This window comes from Nomascus leucogenys, chromosome 14 (assembly GCF_006542625.1).
Source record: "Nomascus leucogenys isolate Asia chromosome 14, Asia_NLE_v1, whole genome shotgun sequence".
Taxonomy (NCBI): domain Eukaryota; kingdom Metazoa; phylum Chordata; class Mammalia; order Primates; family Hylobatidae; genus Nomascus; species Nomascus leucogenys.
The window spans coordinates 20,036,507-20,059,636 of NC_044394.1; the positions used below are offsets into that span (position 1 = coordinate 20,036,507).

General features: G+C 40.3%; 1 protein-coding gene across 9 annotated transcripts in view; it reads right to left on the reverse strand.

Annotated features, from left to right (window-relative positions):
• Nucleotides 1-20,535, reverse strand: part of CCDC88A (coiled-coil domain containing 88A) — a 134,398-nt gene extending 113,863 nt beyond the window's left edge. For 8 of the 9 annotated variants that reach the window (XM_030826988.1, XM_030826987.1, XM_030826986.1 and 5 more), the window contains exons 1-2: nucleotides 20,214-20,535; nucleotides 20,017-20,117 (exon numbers count right to left, since the gene is read on the reverse strand). In XM_030826988.1, coding sequence (XP_030682848.1) covers nucleotides 20,017-20,117; nucleotides 20,214-20,276 — 164 coding nt within the window. In that variant the 5' untranslated portion in view covers nucleotides 20,277-20,535. Of the gene's footprint in view, nucleotides 1-20,016; nucleotides 20,118-20,213 lie in introns of those variants that run through there. The other variant, XM_030826985.1, reaches the window with a different exon arrangement.
• Between the last annotated feature and the right edge of the window lie 2,595 nt (nucleotides 20,536-23,130).

Here is a 23,130-nt window from a genome sequence, read left to right on the forward strand (position 1 = left end):
CCCAACAAAAAAAAAAAAAAAGAAAGAAAGAAAGAAAGAAAAGTCCTAAGCTCCACCTCCATGAAAAATGGTTGAATCTTTAAGGGTAATTTATAGAAAATTATGCAAATCAAGAGAATTAGTAGCTTCAGGAAAAATAATACCTGGCTTTGCAGTAAATATTATATAGTTATAATAATGTAAATACTGACGACTGATTTAACTAAACCTGTGATAACTATATTAGAAAGATAGGGTAAGAAGAAATACAGGAGCATAAAAAAGATAAAATCTTATCTACCACTATCAGGAAGTCAATAGATAATGTCTGAAAAGAATAAATCAAAAAATACCAGAATAGACATATCCCTATATATGGGCTAAATAACAGAAGAAATTGCTTTAAAAAAATTTTAAAAAGTTGTCACTCTGGGCCGGGCATGGCGGCTCATGCCTGGGAGGCCAAGGCGGGTGGATCATGAGGTCAGGAGTTCAAGACCAGCCTGGCAAAGATGGTGAAACCCCGTCTCTACTAAAAATTAAAAAAAAAAATTAGCTGGGCGTGGTGGTGGGTGCCTGTAATCCCAGTTATTCAGGAGGCTGAGGCAGAGGATTGCTTGAGCCGGGAGGCGGAGGTTGCAGTGAGCCGAGGATCGCGCCACTGTACTCCAGCCTGGGCGACAGAATGAGACTCTGTCTCAAAAACAAAAAAACAAAAAACAAACAAACAAAAAAAAAGGTGGCACTCTAGAGAACTGAACTGAGATATGAGGAGAAATACAGCAGAGAATTTTTGTCTGTCACCGTGAACCTTTTGGTATTAATTTTTTAAGCACGTAAAACACTTTTTAAGGACTTTTTGTTGTTTCATGAAACCTATTTCATTTACTTGAGGGAAAAATATTAATAATTGTGTTGGATTGTTACTTAGCTGAAGCACATTTAATAAAGCTATCTCTGCATAGAATTCGAAGTCAGGAATTCAGTCATAAGACATTTGTGAGACTAAGCATAAACCATAAGAAAAGAAAACAGTATCAAAAATATCTTCCATAAAAAGAATGCATCGTATATAAAGACAGAAAAAACACTAATTCCTCTGTGTGTGTGTTTTTATCAGCTTCCTCAGGTTGAATCCCGTATTCTAATACTTTTAATATAATAAAAATCACAATACAGTAATTTAAACAAACAGTATGGTATGACTCCAGAATGCTCTAAAAAGGCATGTAGTCTATTAAGTATGACTCACAGAATTCTCTAAAGAGAAAATGCAGTCTATTAAATATTCCAAATATTGCCTTTCATTTTAATACTTAAAATGCAAAACAAAAATTAATTCAGAATAAATAATCACAATTAATAAAGTTTTTATCAGGCTCTTTTTGAAAGCATACTATACCATTTTTTTCTAAAGAACGTATCTTTGGAAAGGCCGTTTTCTAAAATAAAAGATGAGCAACTGAACAATATACATGTGGCATGTCAAATATGAGCAAGTACCTTTCCAATCACACACAGCTATTTCTAAGGCAACACAATTTCAACTCAACCATCTTCTTTATAAGATGAAAGTAAAAAAATGCTTTAGTGACAAATAGTCTAGCAATATGGCTCAAATCTGTCCAACCAGGAGTTAAATGCAACATGGCAGTAAAAGAGGGCCTCAAGCACTTTCACATTTATAAATGACCTACTTATGACAAGTTGCGTTAATTTCAATTAAAATAATAAATGGACAGTATTATTATCAACCATTGTATATAAAAATTTGTAAATCAGGAAAAAAGATGAAGTTAAAGTTAGCAATTTTGCAACACTAATACTCTGAGATTTGGTCCTTGTATGATCAAGGATTATAACTTTACTTATTCATTAACTAATATATATAAGAAACAGAAATCTGATAGCTTTAATGGCTCTATGCTCTTCTCCTCCAGAATGTAAACCTGTTGTATGTCCTCTTGGACCATCTGTTCTGTGTTGGTGCTTAACTGATGGTGGTTTTTGATCATGGCACTATAATTTAAAACTATGGTTGTAGTGTGGTCTTTTAATAAATTTTTGAGATAATTTACATAATAACATAACTATGTAATATTTGCATGTCACTATGATACATCTGAAATAACTAATTTATGTATCTAACTTTAAATGTGCATAAACCAGAATGTTTGCTTTATGAAAAATAATTAACTGGGTAAACAGCACCACCATTAAGTGTTATCCAAGTATCTAAGTAGTAAGGTATTTCAGGAAAATTAATGGCTTTTTTATTTTGCAACACTGGTCTGAGGGTACATCGCACAAAATTAGTGGTTTTAAGGGAAAAAATGTATTGGCTAGGGAAGGTGGCTCATACCCATAATCCCAGCACTTTGGGAGGCTGAGGCCAGAGAATTGCTTCAGGCCAGGAGTTTGAGACCAGCCTGTACAACATAGCAAGACTCCTTGTCTACAAAAAAAAATTTTTAATTAGCTGGGGACAGTGGTGTGTGCCTGTAGTCCTAGCTACGCAGGAAGCTAAGGCAGGAGGATCACTTGAGGCCAGGAGTCAGAAGCTTCAGTGAACTATGATCTCACCACTGCATTCCAGCCTGGATGACAGAGCAAGACTCTGTCTCCAAAAAAAATATATATATATATATATATATTCCTTCAACTTAATTTCTCCACCCCCATAAATTCAATTACTTTGCACGACAGCCAACAATAAACCTAATATTAAGATAAGCTTTTACCTATCTACGGAATATTTTCACATATATTAACTATGTTGATCTTCACATTGACTCAACAGTCATTCTTGGAGAGGTACATGACATATAATTACCATACAGAGATACAGACACAGCCTTTCATGTTTTTGTTCTCATAATTTTGGACACATTAAGTTACCCTTTCAAAAGTTGGAAAATCTATGACATTTTCTAGTTAGCCCAAGATTAAGCTAGCAGTAAGGCATGATATTCACTGATTTAACAAACAGAAGTAATGCTTTAATTTAAAAACTGCAAATGGACACAAAAATAATTAAAATCCAGTACTATACATATACTCTACTTTGGTTTCATCTAAACTTAATAAAATGGCTGAACCCACCCTTTATTTCTTAGAATAAGTCAACTAGCCCTTCAAATATTAAATTAGCAGTTTTTTAACTTTTGGTCTCAGAACCCCTTTTTACTCTTTAAAATTATTGCAGACTCCCAAAGAGCTTTTGTTCAAGTGGGTTATATCTATCTATACCTACTATATTAAAATTTAAAATAAAGAATTTTTAAAAATATTAATTCGGCCGGGCGTGGTGGTTCATGCCTGTAATCCCAGCACTTTGGGAGGCCGAGGCGGGCGGATCACGAGGTCAGGAGATCGAGACCATCCTGGCTAACACGGTGAAACCCCGTCTCTACTAAAAATACAAAAAATTAGCCAGGCGAGGTGGCGGGCGCCTGCAGTCCCAGCTACGGGGGAGGCTGAGGCAGGAGAATGGCGTGAACCCCGGGGTGCGGAGCCTGCAGTGAGCCGAGATCGCGCCACTGCATTCCAGCCTGGGCGACAGCGAGACTCCGTCTCAAAAAAAAAAAAAAACAAAACAAAAAAACAAACAAACAAAAAAAACCAAAAATATTAATTCACCTAAACATTACAGTGTTTGTTAACATAAAGAACATTTTTATAACTTTTCAAGACATAACATTTTAGTGGGAAATAACATTCTTTCACTTCTTTGCAAATCTCAGTGTTTGGCTTAACAGACTACAGCTGTTTTCTTAAACCTGCTTCTGCATTCAGTGTGTTGTGATACATTGTTTTGCTTTAAGTATGAGAAATATGACTGCACACAAGCATGTAATTAGAAAAAGGAAAATTATTTGATTGGCATATTCATACAATTATTGATATTCTTCTTTGATATTACCAAAAATTCAGTAAGATTTATTTCTTAAAGGTTAAGTGCAATGTGGAATCTGAAACTCTTATCAATGAACTTTTCTTTCTCTGTCTTACATTAAAATCCATTGGTCTATCTGGGACGTTCAATGGATCTTTTAACTATGTATGCATAACTTCTTAACATTGTGCATTGGTCATTTAGAAATTATTGGTTCTCTGAATTATACAGATCTTCCAAATGTCGGCACATTTTATTACTATAAAAAAAAACCAAAACGGCCAGGCGCGGTGGCTCACACTTGTAATCCCAGCACTTTGGGAGGTCGAGGCAGGCAGATCACGAGGTCAAGAGATCGAGACCATCCTGGCTAACACAGTGAAACCCTGCCTCTACTAAAAATACAAAAAATTAGCCAGGCGTGGTGGCGGGCACCTGTAGTCCCAGCTACTTGGGAGGCTGAGGCAGGAGAATGGCGTGAACCCAGGAGGTGGAGCTTGCAGTGAGCCGAGATCACGCCACTGCACTCCAGCCTGGGCAACTGAGCAAGACTCCGTCTAAAAAAAAAAACCACATTCATTAATATCACCTCCAATCTCATCAGAAAAGTCTTTAAATATTGAGTAGCTGTCAAGCCCATGTTTTCTATAAATCAAATTTCATCACTGACAACAAATACAATCAGTTGTTTTCCCTGAAGTGACAGGCTCACTTTATTCATTTCTGAGGAACTGTCTGCCCAGTACTCAAGTATTAACAACCAGTTTGTCTGTCATTCTTTCAAGTAAAAATGGTGTTCCAAAAAACAGGGACTACTTCAACCTTGCAACTCAAAAATCATGAGTACTTTTTCTTGAGATAATCATCGCACTTTGTTATGCAAGAACATTATATATGGTTCCCATTTTGCCCACAGAATGTTAAAAAGATTCAAGGGTCAAGACCCAACAAAATAACTTTTATTGCTTCATCAAGGACATTTTTAAGTGAAACTGGGTTTATTTATATATATCTTACAAGTTTATAATGAGAAGAATACAATGATTGCCCATATAATTTGGTACAATTCCTTGATTCATACTAAAATGTCAGCAGTTTTACTTACCTTTGCTTTTGCATCATCAGTGCTTTAGCAACACAGGCAGAAAAAGGCAAAGGACATCTTAGTATTATTATGAAAATAATTCTGACCTGACAGGCAACCTTGAAGGAATCTCTGTGCTAGCAGGGGTCTGATCTCATTTGAGAACTACTGTATTAGGCAAATCAATTCCTGTTCTTGGTACAGAGACCTGGGGACTTAATATTATGCTAATCTAGAACATTCACTTACATGGTTGCCAACCTCATGACCAGTAACTGAAACAAAAGAAGATTGTTTAATAGATTCAATGGACAGCACTGATCTGTGATGGAACATTTTACCCATTGTCACTAAGCCTTAAGATTGGGTCACAGAAGTTGGTTTTAATTTGTTTTAATCAGTATTCTAGAGCAGTAATTGCTCCAGATCTACTTAGGCCTAGAGACTCAAGAAATTCCAAAGTGAAGTGATATACAGTCAGGTATTTCCCTTGACCAGCGACAGACTTACCTACTATGGCTTTCACTCCCATACTATCAATTCAGTATAGTAAGGCTTCTTAATCTGTACTCCCCTCCTAAGGTAATTTAAATAGTTCACTTGATTAATTATGGGTGACAAGTATCACTTTCATTTTTGAGATGAAAGCCCTTTAAAATGAGAAAAAAATCCCAAAGAACAATCTCTTCTAATTAATGAATTAAATTTAGTCATAGAAACTTACCTTAAGTAAGCAGTTTTTAAATTTGGTAAGAAAATTGTTTTTCCAATCATCAATTTCTCTAATTTTTTAAAAAGTCCCCATACAGGACAACTCTAAGTATATGAATTTCTATTAGTGAGAGTAGAATAAGATTACCACAATATTGGTTTGTCTTTTTCAGTGTACCAGAAAAGTGCTCCAAAAGGCTCAATGCTAACTCCATTATAAACCCACCAATTAAAGGCAAAATAATAGATACCTATTACAAAAGCACTAAGAAAAACAAAAATTAAATTAGAAATATAATAAAAAGTAAAATAGAAGACAAAAAATAGCCACACATACATTCGAGATGCGATGAACCAAGTTAGAGGAAAGGTACACATACAGAAAGGTAAGGAATTATTAATAGACAAGTTAACAAAACTTTCAGTCATGGTCTACAAATGGTCCATGAGAAAGAAACTATTTTGGGGACCTCCAATTTAGCAAAATAGTTGTTTTTTCGAGACAGAGTTTCACTCTGTCGGCCAGGCTGGAGTGCAGCGGCACAATCTCAGCTCACTGCAACCTCTGCCTCCCGGGCTCAAGCAATTCTCTTGCCTCAGCCTCCCCCAAGTAGCTGGGGTTACAGGCATGTGCCACCACGCCCAGCTAATTTTTGTATTTTTAGTAGAGATGGGGTTTCAACATGTTGGCAAGTCTGGTCTCAAACTGACCTCAGGTAATCCGCCCGCCTCGGCCTCCCAAAGTTCTGGGATTACAGGCATGAGCCACTGCGCCCAGCCGCAAAATAGTATTTTAGGAGTATTTAGGAGGGCCTAAAATACCCTCCTCTCCTCACAGATAGCTATTCAAGTCCAGTCACCTTTCAAGGTTTAAATCAAATCTAACTTCCTACACAGATAGGTTTCCCTGACGGTAACCATACCTTCAAAGGCCAAACCTAACTTCTAGACATCAAGGCTCCCTAATTTATTCCAGTTCACACGCCCACACAACTCACTCTCTCAGCACACTCTCTCTCTCTCAAAAGAAACATGAAACCCATACAGATTAATGAAAGAAAAGAAAAAAAAAGCAACCTAATAACCAGAGATTTGTTTTCAAATACCTGCTTGGGATCATTCACTATTAACGACAGGTTTGTCTTAGTCAGTATACACATTCAGTACTATGCTTCAGGGTCCCCAACCCCTGGGCCGAGGACTAGTACAGGTCCGTGGCCTGTTAGGAACCAGTCTGCACGGCAGGAGGTGAGCGGTGGGGAGGTGAGCGGTGGGCAGGCCAGCGTTACCACCTGAGCTCTGCCTCCTGTCAGACTGGCGGCAGCATTAGATTTTCTTAGGAGCACGAACCCTATTGTGAACTGCCATACGAGGGATCTAAGTTGCCCACTCCTTATGAGAATCTAATGCCCCCGCCCTGGTCCATGGAAAAAATTGTCCTCCATGAAAATGATCCCTACTGCCAAAAAGGTTGGGGGCTGCTGCTATACTTAATACTTAAGTTTAAAAAAAAAAAAGATACAGGCCAGGTGCGGTGGCTCACGCCTATAATCCCAGCACTTTGGGAGGCTGAGGCGGCTGGATCACGAGGTCAGGAGATCGAGACCATCCTGGCTAACAGGGTGAAACCCCCGTCTCTACTAAAAATACAAAAAATTAGCCAGGTGTGGTGGCACGCGCTGTAGTCCCAGCGACTCAGGATGCTGAGGCAGGAGAATTGCTTGAATCCGGGAGGTGGAGGTTGCAGTGAGCCAAGATCGGGCCACTGCACTCCAGTAGCCTGGGCAACAGAGTGAGACTCTGTCTTGAAAAAAAAAAATACAAATTCTGAATCATTACATGTACATTCTATTTACAAAGGTGGAAATATAGTCTAATTCATTTGCAAAGATACGAAATAAGGATTCAGGAAAAATTAAGTTAACCTTCAAATATGAGAAAACTCACCCCATTTTCCCCAATTATTCATGTTAACTGGGATATTACTATAGTTCACCCTTTTAAACCAGTCTTGGTAAAAATGGATTGGGGGTTTTGTCTTTCCATTGATATTTCCCTGTAAATTCTCATCCTCCACTACTTTGTAATAGTTCAGATCTTAATCAAGGACTAGTGGCCGGGCATGGTGGCTTACACCTGTAATCCCAGCACTTGGGAGGTTGGGGCAGGCTGATAACTTGAGGTGAAGAGTTTGAGAGCAGCCTGGCCAACATGGAAAAACCCCGTCTCTACTGAAAATACCAAAAAATAATTAGCCGGGTGTGGTGGTACACAACTGTAATCCCACTACTCGTGAGGCTTAGGCATGAGAATCTCTTGATCCCAGGAGGCAGAGGCTGCAGTGAGCTGTGATCACACCACTGCACTCCAACCTGGGTGACACAGCGAGACCCAGTCTCAAATAAAAAAAAAAAAAAAAAATCAAAGACTAGTATCCAACATCTAAAGCTAAACCAACTTCCATGGTCCTTCACCACCCAGGGAAAGGAGACATTAATAGTTATGTTATCGATGATAAGGTGAAGTTCAACTTTTTTTCTAGCCTTCATTAGAAAAATCAGTCACATTAAGAATACAAGCCAGGCACAGTGGCTAATGCCTATAACCCCAGGACTCTGGGAGACCAAGTTGGAAGGACTGCTTGAGCCCAGGAGTTCAAGACCAGACTGGGAAACAAAGTAAGACCCCATCTCTACAAAAAAAAATTTTAATTAGCCAGGCATGGTGACCCACACCTATAGTCCCAGCTATTCAGGAAGCTGAGGTGGGAGGATCACCTGAGACTGGGAGGTCAAGGATGCAGTGAGCTGTGATCATGCCACTGCATTCCAGCCTGGGCAACAGAGCAAGACCCTGTCTCAAGAAAAAAAAAAGAAGAATACACTGTCTAAAAATTTTCCATGAAGGACTACTGAGATAACTCACAAAGTTTGATTTTTAACATAAGGATTATGTTAATATAAAAAGTTATGGGCTGGGCATGGTGCCTCATGCCTGTAATCCCAGCCCTTTGGGAGGCTGAGGCAGGTGCATCACTTGATGTCAGGAGTTCGAGACCAGCCTGGCCAACATGGTGAAATCCCGTCTCTACTAAAAATACAAAAAATTAGCCGGGCATGGTGGTGGGTGCCTATAATCCCAGCTACTTGGGAGGCTGACACAGGAGAATGGCTTGAACCCGGGAGGCAGAGGTTGCAGTGAGCTGAGATCGCATCACTGCACTCCAGCCTGGGTGACAGATCAAGACTCTGTCTCAAACAATAAGTAAATAAAATAAAATAAAATGTTATAAACAATTACCTTGTTTTTCCTTCCCCACTATTACATTATTTCTTAATTTATTTATTGCCCAGCTTTCTAGTTTAATTTTTTTTTTTTTTTGAGACAGTCTTGCTCTGTCTTCCAGGCTGTAGTGCAGTGGCATGATCTCAGCTCACTGCAGCCTCCACCTCCCAGGTTCAAGCAATTCTCCTGCCTCAGCCTCCCGAGTAGCTGGGATTACAGGCACCCACCACTATGCCCAGCTAACTTTTGTATTTTTAGTAGAGACGGGGTTTCACCATGTTGGCCTGGCTGGTCTCGAACTCCTGACCTCAAGTAATCCGCCTGCCTCGGCCTCCCAAAGTGCTGGGATTACAGGTGTGAGCCACGCGCCTGGCCCCACCTTTCTATTTTAATTCAAAATACTAACTTCTACCTCTAGTGTTAAATCAAGAGATCATAGTTTCATTAAAAAAATAAGGAAGAAAGTTCCTTCTCAACTTTACGTATCTTCATTTTGTTCTATTTTATCCACCCATTAGTATTGTCTAATCTTGGTCCTAATAACTATTCAGAATTGCAACCTCCAAAATCTCAAATTCTGAAAATCTACTTTGACCTTGATCTCCTATCTTTTCACCCTCTCTCATGCCCTCACTTCTAACCTACTCTTCCTTCATTCTTATTACAATCTCAGAGGCGTCTGAACCACAGCAACTCCATTTTGAATAGGGGCTAGGTAAAATAAAGCTAAGACTTGCTGGGCTTCATTCCCAGACAGTTAGGCATTCTAAGTCACAGGTTGAGATAGGAGGTTGGCACAAGATACAGGTCATAAAGACCCCGCTGACAAAACAGGTTGCAGTAAACAAACTCGCCAGAACCCACCAAAACCAAGATGCTGACAAGAGTGTCCTCTGGTCGTCCTCACTGCTACACTTCTACCAGTGCCATGACAGTTAACAAATGCCATGGCAATGGCAGGAAGTTACCCTATATGGTCTAAAAAGGGGAGGCATGAATAATCTACCCCTTGTTTGGCATATCATCAAGAAATAACCACAAAAATGGGCAATCAGCAGCCCTCATGGCTGCTCCGCCTGTGGAGTAGTCATACTTATATTCCTCTACTTTCTTAATAAACTTGCTTTCACTTTATAGACTCGCCCTAAATTCTTTCCTGCCCAAGATCCAAGAACCCTCTCTTGGGTTCTGGATTGGGACCCCTTTCCAGTAACGAAACCTTTATAAGCTTCCTCCTGATATTTGCTTTCTTCCTCACTTTAATGCTCACACATTATTATTATTCAACTATTCAGCTAAGAATCTGTAGTATGTTTTTTCTCTCATCCCACGTCTGTTTATTCAGAATTTCCAATTCTGAATAAATTCTACAGGTATTTTCGTCAGTTTCTGAGCAGCTAAGCATTACTGGTTACTCAACCATACTCACTGGCTCAACTACAAATGTGTGGTTTCAAATCTCAAATAAGCCATCAACCCTGCATGACAATACTTGTATTCATCTTTAACTGACACTCTTTGTGATTTCCTCTTAGCAGCCTTGTAAAATGTTTCCACTTTTCTCAAACCTCCTAATTCCTCCACCGTTATTTACATCTTCATGCCTCTTTTTCATGCTATTTTCTTTGCTTAAAATGTCCTTCCTTCCACTCTCCCACTGCTTATGACTCCTGTTCACTCGGATTTCTCCTACGGAGCTCTCATGTCCAGCTCAAACATCATCTCCTCCAAGAAGCCTTTCCTCCACGTAAATCATCACTTCCCTTTCTGTGCGAACACTGTCTCAAGAACGTAATTCCTTATCATGGCATAGATACCACATTGCAATTTGTTTACATGCACCTCCCCCTAATCGTGGGCAAAGCATCCTATTCCTAGCATCTAGCAGTTTGTTACACAGTAAGCACTTAGAAACTATTCCCATATTAATCGATCTTTGAATGAACTAGCCCTTCATCCCTCTCAATGAGTACTACATTTAGATCCTGACGAGAGAGCTCTGCCCTGAGTCCCACTCCAGCCCTCCTTGGCCCACATGCTTCCACTGGGAGAGGAGTCCATGTAAACAGGGGGATGTGCCTATATACCTCACTTTTTTTTTTTTTTTTTTTTTGAGATAGAGTCTCACTGTCACCCAAGCTGGAGTGCAGTGGCGCAATCTTGGCTCACTGCAACCTCCGCCTCCCAGCTTCAAGCGATTCTCCTGCCTCAGCCTCCCAAGTAGCTGGGATTACAGGCGCCCGCCAACATGCCTGGCTAATTTTTGCATTTTTAGTAGAGACGGGGTTTCACCATGTTGGCCAGGCTGATCTTGAACTCCTGACCTCAAGTGATCCACCTGCCTCAGCCTCCCAAAGTGCTGGGATTACAGGTGTGAGCCCCTGCGTCTGGCCTACCTCCCCACTTTTAAATGACACACCAGGTGCCCAGAAGTTTGCAATTTCTTGCCCAAACACTTCTAACTCAATTTCAAGGCCCACACAGGCCTCTTTCCTAGGTCTGTCCTTAGAAAAGACTGTGCCACACTTGTGTACACCCTTGGGCCAAGGAGTACTTGTTTGGGGATGGGAGTACAAGAGCTTAGACCTTGTGCATGCATGCAAGGTGTTCACAGCATGTACAGGAGACCTCTTTGTGGTGCTAGAAAGAGCCAGGGATGGGGAGAGGAGGTTGGACTTAACCACATTTTGCCGCAAAACTGTGAATTTATGAATTCTAAATTCCACAGATTTTAAATTTGCAACTTTCAAGTCATTATGAAGGTATATTTATCAAGAAAAAAGACTAGAATATAGATAATGATTTGTTGGCCTGGTTTGTAAGTTTTAAATATTTAGGCCTATTGTGGTAAGTGAATGCTTATCCTGGATCTTACAAATGTTAGGGGCAGATCTCCTCTCATTCAGAGTGAAGTTGTTGGGTTTTATCCACCTACTTTTATTAATTATTAAAGTAGGCCAGGCACAGTGGCTCACGCCTCTAATCTCTGCACTTTGGGAGGCTGAGGTGGTGGATAGCTCGAACCCAGGAGATTGGGACGAGAGTGGGCAACACGGCAAAACACTGCCTTTACAAAAAAAAAAAAGAAAAGAAAAATTAGCTGGGCATGGTAATAGTCCTACCTACTCAGGAGGCTGAGGTGAGAGGACTGTTTGAGCCCAGGAGGCAGAGGTTGCAGTGAACCAAGATCTCACCACTGCATTCCAGTCTGGGCAACAGAGAGAGGCCCTGTCTCAAAAAAAAAAAAAAAAAAAAAATTATTAAACTAGCAAAATAGATCTAAGAAGGCATAAAAATAGAATCAGGAATAAAGAGAACATTTAAAGTAATTTCCCAATTTCCATAACTAGCTAAATATTAAATGACTGATTCAGGATTTAAACTTTTAAGCCCATGTTTTTGTTTTTGCCCTCCTACCACTCTGACTCTCCAAAAGCAGCCAGTTTACTAATTAATAAATTAAGTATTATACAGATGTCCCAGTACCAAGTATAATCTCAAATACTATTTCTAAATATTGAAAACTTCATGCCTAGAATGGTATCAAACTGTTTCATGGATCCTAAAAGAAAGTCAACTGGTGTCCTTTTGAAAGAATTGGTCTTCCTTTCCATTTATCCTGTGAGAACTAGTTTCCCATAATATATATTAAGAGAAAATTTTCAGTTAAAAAATTTAAAAATACTCTCATGTATAACAACTAGTTCACCTGTTCTTCTCTAGGTTCTCATCATTTCTGTAATTTAACTAAATATGAATCATATTGAGAATGAGGCAATCACGATGGACTTTTCTTGAAGATAGTCCAATACAAAGCTGTGGACAAAAAAATTTCAACATGGCCCAGGCGCAGTGACTCACGCCTGTAATCCCAGCATGAGATTTTGGGAGGCTCAGGTGGACAGATACTTGAGGTCAGGAGTTCGAGATCAGCCTGGCCAAAATGGTGAAATCCCGTCTCTACTAAAAATACAAAACTTAGCCAGGCATGGTGGTGGGCACCTTGCAATGCCAACTACTCAGGAGGCTGAGACAGGAGAATCGGTTGAACCTGGGAGGAGGAGGTTGCAGTGAGCCGAGATCACGCCACTGTACTCCAGCCTAGGCGACAAAGTAAGACTCCGTCTCAAAAAAAAAAAAAAAAAAGAAAAAAAAAAAACTCAACATATTGGACAGGAAAGTTATTGCAAACCAAACTGAAAGCACTGTATATTCTAATACTATAAAAAACCATGGACCATGAAATCTTGTTCCTATCACCTTGTCTCAAAGGAGATATAACATAGGTGGGAAAAATATCCAACAAAGGTAATTAAAACAAATACTGGGACAGAGAGAGAACAAACAAAAAGGAGAAACAGAAGACAAACTAAAAAATAAACTAAATTCTACAGTACTAAAACTAGAAGGTATTCTCAAAATTTTGAAAATTAATAAAATTATAGCTATCTTCACTTATTCCTTCAACATTTACTTATGACTTATGACATGCCAACTTCTATGCTAGGTGCTGGTGATACATGCTAAGTACTAGGTTAGGTGCTAGTAATATGTGAGACAAAACATCTAGCCCCTAAACAGTAATACTGCAGAGCAATAGCTACTCAGGTGAAGGTACTTCCGAATCATAAGGAAGAAAACAACTCTGCCTGGGGACTTCACAAGGTATTAAAGGAAGAGCAGGAATTGGTTAGTCAAAGAAAAGGGGAAGGATAGTCTAGAGCAGGAGTCTCTAACTCCTGGGCCATGGACTGGGTCCATGGCTTGTTAGGAAAGCCACACAGCAGAACAGTGGTGGGCGGGCAAGCATTACTGCCTGAGCTCCGCCTCCTGTCAGATCAGCGACAGCATTAGATTCTCACAGGACCACAAACCCTATTGTGAACTGTGGATGCGAGGGATCTAGGTTGCACGCTCCTCATAAGAATCTAACGGCTGATGATCTGAGGTGGAACAGTTTCATTCTGAAACCATCTCCCCTCAGCCTTGGTCCATGTAAAAATTGTCTTCCATGAAATCAGTCCCTGGTGCCAAAAAGGTTGGGGACCACTGCTCTAGAGGAAAATAATTCTAATGATAATAATATAAATAAAACAATAAAGAGCTAACATTTATTGGACATTTTCTATATGTTAAGCATTGTACATACATTATTCTATTTGATTCTCATAATAATCCTGTGACTTTTTATCCCGCTTATAAATTAAGTAACTTACTAAAGATCATACAGCGATATAGAGGTGACACTAACAGAGATCATACAAAACTAAGCTGTAGGCCAGGCACAGTGGCTCATGCCTGTAATGCCAGCTACTTTGGGAAGCTGAGGCAGGAGGATGACTTGAACCAGGAATTCAAGATCAGCCTGGGCAAAAAAGTGAGACCCGATCTCTATAAAAAAATTTTAAAAAATTAGCCAGGTGCAGTAGCACATGCCTGCAGTCCCAGCTGCTTGGGAAGTTGAGGTAGGAGGATTGCTTCAGCCTAGGAGTTTGAGGTTGCAGTGGGTTGCGATTGTGCCATTGCAGTCCAGCCTTGGTGAGAGTGAGATCCTGTCTCAAAAACAAACGAACAAAAAAACTAAGCTGTGAACTATCACGATTTACTTGAGGAGCCATAAGTAGGTAGATATAGTATAGCACAAGATAATAATAATGACAGCAACCAGCACCGGGGATATAGTGGGTCAACAAAACAGAAAATAGACATATCTGTCCCTGCCTTAGTAGATAATCCTTCCCCACCAGGAAGGAAACATTATCTCCCATCTTATAAATGTAGGAACTGCAATTTGGAGATGTTAAGCTCACATACCAATAAGTAGCACAGCTAGAACTGAACCCAAGTCTATCTAACATAAGGCCCAAATTCATTCCACTTTACTACACATGGCTCTATTATTCAATCATTCAACAGAAATATATCAAGAATGTACTGTGTGTCAAACACTGTCCTAGGAATACAGAGACAAAAGATAGAGTCCTTGGCTTCCGGAAACTGACAGGCTAGTCAACAGAGTCAAGCAAAGAGTCAGGCTGGTTCGCGCCTGTAATCCCAGCACTTTGGGAGGCTGAGGTGGGTGGATTGCTTGAGACCAGCCTGGGCAACACAGTGAAACTCCATCTCTACAAAAAATACAAAAACTAGTCAAGCATGGTAGTGCGTGCCTGTGGTCCTAGGTACTTGGGAGGCTAAGGTGGGAGGACAGCTTGAGCCCTGGAGGTGAAGGCTGCAGTGAGTGGTGATCATGCCCCTGCACTCCAGCCTGGGCAACAGAACAAGACCGTCTCAAAACAAACAAACAAACAAACAAAAACAAGCAAACAAACAAACAAAAAAAGAGTAGATGACTTCTGAAGTCCCTTCAAACCCAAGATTCCAAAGGAAAAGAAAGGCCATAACAAGTATATCACAATTACCAAGTGTTCCAAGTACAGCTCTCTATAACTATCTAATGGGGTTGAATCATAAATAATAATTCCAAATATTGTTCTGATACTATTAACAATTTTCTCAGTACTTAAAACCCTAAGACATCCATATTTTCAACCGTTTGGGTAACATGAATTGCATGTTTTAAAAATTTTAGGAGTATGAAATTAACTACAATGTCACAAATTCCTTAAAAACTCACAGCAAGTAATATTCAAAACTGGCTCCAGAACTAAATGACATCTCAAACAGGAAAATAATTATTTCTACTTCACTGTCACCAAGCCCTACAACTGATAACAATAAAGAAAAAAGATTTCAATCCACTGAAGTAGGAAAATGCCCTACAGCGTACAGAAGAGCTGGCCCATCATTCCAGATCTCTAAGTAGCTTTCCTCTTCCTTCCCGTTAGTTAAAGACAATTGATGTCATGTTACAAGTTCTTACAGAGATTATTTGCTTCAAAAAGCTACTCAGTGAAATTCTGGATTCATCTCTGAATACAGTAAATCTCAAGTCAGTGAACAGACTTCAAAATTGTGAGGCAGAGTCGGTAAACAGTGTCATGAAGAAGTTAGCTCTTCACTTTCAGAGTCTGGGTGCAAAACAGCAACACCAGAGTCATTAAATTAATCAATTTTCTTAGTCTTAATAAACATTTCAGATGAAAAAACTTACATAATAAGGTTCCTGGCTGGGTGCAGTGGCTCATGCCTGTAATCCTAGCACTTTGGGAGGCCTAGGCAGGCCACGAGGTCAGGAGATCGAGACCATCCTGGCTAACACAGTGAAACCCCATCTCTACTAAAAAAATACAAAAAATTAGCCGGGCGTGGTGGTGGGTGCCTGTAGCCCCAGCTACTCGGGAGCCTGAGGCAGGAGAATGGTGTGAACCTGGGAGGTGGAGCTTGCAGTGAGCTGAGATCGCACCACTGCACTCCCACCTGGGCATGGAGCGAGACTGTTTCAAAAAAAAAAATAAAAGGTTCCTATAAAAAAAATCCATATCACATCTAAAAGCAATAAGACTAGCAGAGCAAAAATGTAATTAAAAGTATATAAACAGCCAGGCATTGCGGTGCGCGTGCCTGTAGTCCCAACTACTCAGGTGTCCAGGGTGGGGGGATGGCCTGAGCCCAGGAGTTTGAGGCCACAATGCACTATGATCACATATTCCAGCCTCAGCAACACAGCCAGACCCCATCTTGAAAAAAAAAAAAAGTATACAAACATATTTCTACTAGTGGCCAGAAACCAAATTTGCCCTCCTCCCTGAAACAACTGGGGGAAAAAAAAGACAGAATACATAAAACATTTTTCAAGACATTGGACATCAGGCAACAAAAGACAGTGATCCCCAATAGACGGGAAACAAGCATGAATCCAACATTATGGCCTTGAAAGAGTTTCCAGGCCACAGAACAAGAAGAGGGGAATCCAGGCAGAGCACATTGGTCTGAGCTGAGGGGACAGAACTGAGTCTGGGGACAGCAAGGTAGCTAAAGTACACAGGGCAGAGTACTTAACAGAGTTAAACAGTGAGAAAGACCTGCAGAGGGTATCCCTCAAGTCTGAGTACTTATCAGAATATAAGTGTGAGGAAACTGTCCAAAGACAGTGAAAGAACCACCGAAAAGATTGAGAGCGAACACCACCAAGTAGGTCCTGTTTCCACCAGCTAGAGTATTCAGAGGGGTTTTGCCTCAACAGCATGACAAAGTAGTACTGCCTAACAAATCTTAAAAGCATGTCCCCAAAAGATCAAACTGTTTTCAGGTAACTTAATGCATCCCAGAACAACGCTCAAGATTTTTGTATTTAATGGAATACAAAAATATCCAGCACCAAACAAGCTAAAATTTCAAATGTCTGGCATCAAATAAAAAAAAAATCACCAGGCATGCAAAAGCAAGAAAACAGAATCCATAATGGGGAGAAATATCAATCAACCAAAATCAACCCCAAAATGACACAGACAGAATTAGTAGACATAGACATTAAGCCAATTATAACTGTATTCCATATGTTCAAGAAGCTAGAGAAAAGACTGAGCATGAAAAACATAGACATGGAAGATATAAGACAATTTCTAAAGATGAAGCTATAATATCTGGAATGAAAAATACGGTGGGTGCGATTAAGAGCAGACTAAACATTATAGAAGAAAAAATTAATAAATTTGGAGACATCACAACAGACTATCCAAAATGAAACAAAGAAGACTGAAAGAAAATTGAATTAAACATCAGTAAGTTTTAAGACAACATCAAAGCGACTAATATATATGTAATTGGACTTCCAAAAGGGTGAAGAGGTCAAATATATGTATATATATTTTTTGTAGGAATAATGACTGAAACTTTTCTAAATTTGATAAAAACTATAAACCCACAGATCCAAGACACTCATCGAATTCCAAGCACATGAAACATGGAAAATATATAAATAGTTTCATTTACAAAGGGTTCTTGCTCACAAATTCTGTAACTAAATGTACTGTAGAAATTAGACTAGGCCTAACTTTTACATTTACTAGGTACAGAGTTACAACTGACACTTTATAATAGAGTACATTAAAGCATACATTAATCTAAGTAAAGTGCTTAACAGAAATCCTAATGACTTCAAAATTAGCAGAATATAGCCTTTAAAACAATGTATATTTTGTTGCCCTATCAGTTAAATAATTTATTAAGATAAATTTGATCTTATTTTAGCAAATTATTCAAACAAAGCAAAAGTATACTTTTTTCTTTTCTTTTCCTTTAATTTTATAGGTCATTTACAACAGAATTAGGACACTGAAAAAAAATCTAAAGAAACTGAGAGGTGGAACTGAAAATACAGAAGCAGATTTGTGGTTTGGAAAGGAGCTAGTCCTCATGAAAAACAGCAACCTGGCAACCACTATTTTGGAATACCGTCATTTTCAAAATATACATATATTTTTTAAGCATAAAACTGCATTCGAAGTGGAAACAAACTAATGTATTTGTTTTTAGCACCTCAGCTAAGTATTTAGGATGCAAAAAAAAATCTAAATTTTTCTGGAAAAAGAATCATTCAAATAAAAACCATTAAAGTGGAAAACTAAAGTATTTCCCTATTTTTGTGAACATATATTTTTAGCACACAAATTCAAAATTTTCTGTCTAAAAATAAGCACAATAAAGAGACATAGGGGAACAAGTTCTGAGTATCTACCGTAATGGCTACCCTTTCTGTCATGTAGGTTCCCCAAAATAGAAGTCAGTTTATTACCCTACCATTTTGCTTAGGAAACAGTCACATATTCATTACACAGCTGTCAAAAATATATTTACTAACCCTGGAAATAATTAATGTCTACGCTCTTTTTTCCTTTCTTAAGGAAAAAAATAAATGTATACATATTTAGATAACATACATATTTCTTTGGGTGCCTATGAAAACAAAACACTGGTTGAAAATGTATAATACTATAATACTTCCCTGTAGGATCAACATGTACATGAAATACAGCCCACAAATCTCTTTGAGCACACAGAGAAGTTAACACGAGAGCAATTTTTTATAGATTTGACTTCTACCCTCTTAAACATAAAAATCTAAACCAATAAAATACAAAATTGATAAGGTTATCAGAGCAGAATGGTAGACTGATTCTCTAGTAACAACTATTTATTGATAACACACCAATTTCCCATACATATAAAAGTTCCAAACTACCTCTTCTCACCAGATTCTATTAAAGAGAAATAAGCCTAAGTACACATTACTTTGAGCACAACTGAAAAATTCAGTTTGATAAACTACATTAGCGTACTTAGAACACACGTATGCTACAATAGCTGTAATTAGATAAAAACTGAGTTTTAATTTTACTGATCCAGCTACCAATATACTTTCACTATTCAATTCCCATCTCAAAAGCATACTTTCCTAGTTAGTACAAACCCAATATTATAAACACAAAAGACAAAGATTTGCCCAATAAGTCGTTATCTAATTGTTATCAAGACTTGTTATTTGCATTTCAAAACCTGTAAGAATACCTTAAAATGATCCCTAAAATATTAAGCAACCTAATAATTCACACAATAAATCATCTCATCAGGCTTTAGTTATTACAGGCATTTAAATTACTTACTATAGCAAGAGTCCTCACCAATCAGAACTGTTTGAAATTTTCTCTTCTGAAATCTGCTATTACTTAACGAGTTTCAAATTTTGAGCCATTTATTTCTAGATACAAAGGTTAATAAGAAACATTTCTGCATCAAATGCACATAACTTCACAGTAAAGTCTTTTTTCCTCTCGTAGGAAACCAGATTCTCATTCTTTCTCTTATTTTACCAAATTATCAAAGAAGACACAATGTGGCTTGGATTTCAGTACTGAAGACAAGTGACGATACATGATTGACAGAGCGAAAAACTAAAGTTTCACAATTTTAACAGGTAGAATTTCTAGGTTGTGATAATGGGCTGAGCCCTTAACATTAGCATTCCTTTCAAGATCCAATTCTTAAACCACCTGAATTTTTCTGGCCAATGAACCAAATTAGGGGCTTAAAACATCGTGTCTCAAAGTTCACCATATGCTATTTCTCAAAGAAAACGTTACCTAGGAAAGAAGGAAGAACTTACATTTGGAGCATGACCTGGTTCAAGAATACCCCATCCACCAAAGCCACATATTCATCAAGGTTGGTCCCATTTCCTGCAGCCAGAGGTCCAAACGTTTTAACCTAGAACAGAAGGATCACCACGACATGAACGCCCACCTCCATCTCTGCAGCCACAAATAACTCAGCAAAATATACAATAAAGGACACCCCACTTACCCAAGTGACCAAGGGGCTGGTCATGAACTGCTCCAGAAGGGGAGTAAAAATTTCGTTCTCCATTTTACAGAGTATGTATTTGAAAAAAGGAACTACCACAAAAATACGCCTAGGGAATTGGTCACTAAACGTGGAAGTAAGTAGAAATCAATGAAAGTCCATTTCGGCAAGGGAGGAAAATCCCATCGTGGAGGAGGGGGGCACTCTTCCTCCTCAAAAAACACCCCAGAGGGAAACGAGCCGAAATCCCAAGAAGTGGCTTCGACGACGGACACCACGAGCAGCAGCCTGCGCTGGAAATGTCTGTACCGGGCGAGGAGGGGCAGAGAAAAGGCATCTGGAGGAGGAGGAAGGGAAAGGGGGCTGGAGCCCAAGACAAAAAGCCCGTCAAGGTTGTCCAGCTCCTGAAGGATCCAGACCAGCGAAACTGCTCCCAATGAATTAATCCCAACGGGGGCTAAATGAAATACGTTAGACAGAGACCACGTTAAGGATTCCGAGGGGCCACCGGACTCGACCTCGGCGTTCCGACCTCTACACGTTCCACCCACCGATGGGCATGGAGCCGCTTTCGACCCGCGGAGCCTCCACTGCCCGCAGCCCCTCAGCACCAAGAGGCAGGGCTCGCCCCTTCCCCCCGAGCAGACACCATTCCTCCGCCGCCCTCAAGCCTCGCCTCCAGCCCCCTTCCCCTCCCGGGGGTGGGGGCTTGAATGTGTGTCCCTAACCCCCCAGCTTCCTAAGCCCTGCCAGCCTTTTCAGCGCGTCTCTGGGAATCCCTGGCACAAAATCACCGCCGCGCTCCAGCCTCCTCCGCCCTCTATGGAGAAGCCGGAGTAACGGCCTCAGAACCGCAGTGCCGCATCACACCCTACCCCTCACCGCCCGCCAGCGCCGCCCGCCAATGCCGGGGGCCGCCGTCAAAGGGATCGCGCCGCTCCCTCCGCGCCGATATCCTTCCGCCGACTCCCCGCCCCTCCCGTGCAGCTGCCTCTGGATTGTGGGAGAAGAAAACCGCTGCATGAGCGCGCTCCCGAGTGAGCGCGCCCCCGGGCTAGCCTCGCCGCCGCCCAGATCCTGGCGGCGGGCGCGGGCTCGGGCGTGGGCGCGCGCGCTCGCGGCAGCTGCTGTGGAGTCACCCCGCTCCTCGCTTGCGCCCAGGACGGTTGCCAGGGCCTGGGGGGCGGGGACAGGGAAGGCAGAGCGAGGGGTCTGTCTGCTCGCTCGCTCATGCCTAATTATGGTTTATTTCCTCCCCGAGTGCCTTCTTTGATATGTGAAGGAAAGGGAAAGAAATCCTTCTCTTAAAAACATGAGGGATGCAGACAGCCTTTTTCGGACAGTTTGATGTGTTCTGTAAAGCATGCCTTCTCCCCAGCAAAATGGAATAGGAAAACTCACTGCAGCAAATGGCAGAGGGACTTGAGCCACAACTTGGTGGGGTTTTTTTTTTTCCTTTTTTTTTTCTTCCAAATCCAGTCCACTAACGCATGAATGTTCTTCAGAGTTGCAAGTGACATACAGTAAGATTTTTTAAAAACCAGAACTGTCTGTCAGCACGTTGGTATTCCCTGACTGGAGCAAACGTGACTCCGACATTGTTTTTTGGTTTGGTTTTGTTTTTTACTATTTGGGCATGGGTCGGGGGGAACCCAAGCAAAATCAAGAGCTACAAAGAAGAAACATTTAGAAGTCATCCAAGTTGGCTGACAAATAAACAGATTACATATTTGTCATAAATCTCCATGCCATGCACGACTGGGACCTTGAAATAATTTTAAGTTCCCTGGCAAAATCAAATGTTACTCCTCATTTCAAAGGAAATAAAGACCTTTTTCCTGGGGTAAAATGGGCATGTAGAATGCAATCTTTTTTTGAGAAAAGATAATATTATAGTTTTATAATGTGTGCTATGTTTACATTACATAAATATTTACATGGAGTATGTATTTTAAATTAGCAGTAAAAATGTTTTGTCATAACACAATTAAGAAAGAGCACAATTTCTTAATTGGGTAGTTGACAACCTGGACTCTGAAGTCTTCCTGCCTGGTTCCAATACGCACCAGCTGTGTGAGCCTAGGCACGTTATTGAGCCTGTTTATGCTTCGATTACTTCACGTGTAAACCAGGGCTAATAATAGGGTTAAGTGAAATGGCAGCTTATAGTAAGTGTTCTATAAATGTCATTAATGTTGTTTTTAACATTATTCCTTCAAAATAAAGAACCTTTATGAAAAACTTGAAATATAACCTCTCCACTTCAGTTACAGGAGAAAGGATCTTGCTTTGAGGAGTAGGGAACTAAATGCCCTTTGAAAATCATCTTAATTAAAATTAGGATGCATTCATGTGGCACTTTGCTAGGTGATGTACAAGTAGAACCCTGCATTTCCCTAGCCAGTACACAAGCGTTCAGACATCCTTGTTGCTAGCAATCTTTTCCATCTGCTCTTGATGACTTTTTAAAAAGTCTTTTAGAGATGGGAGTCTCACTATGTTGCCCAGCCTGGCCTCGAACTCCTGGCCTCAAGTGACCCTCTCACCTCAGCCTCCCTAGCAGTTGAGACTAGACGTGTGAGTCACCACGCCTGGCTTGGTGACTCCTTCTTTTTTTGTTTGTTTTGTTTTTTGCGACGGAGTCTCTATTACCCAGGCTGGAGTGCAGTGGCACGATCTCAGCTCACTGCAACCTCTGCCTCCAGGGTCCAAGTGATTACCTGCCTCAGCCTCCCGAGTAACTGGGATTACAGGCGCCTGCCACCACCCCCCGGCTAATTTTTGTATTTTTAGTAGGGACGGGGTTTCATCATGTTGGCCAGGCTGGTCTCGAACTCCTGACCTCAAGTGATCCGCCTCCTTGGCCTCCCTAAGTGCTGGGATTACAGGTGAGAGCCACCGCGCTTGGCCTGATAAC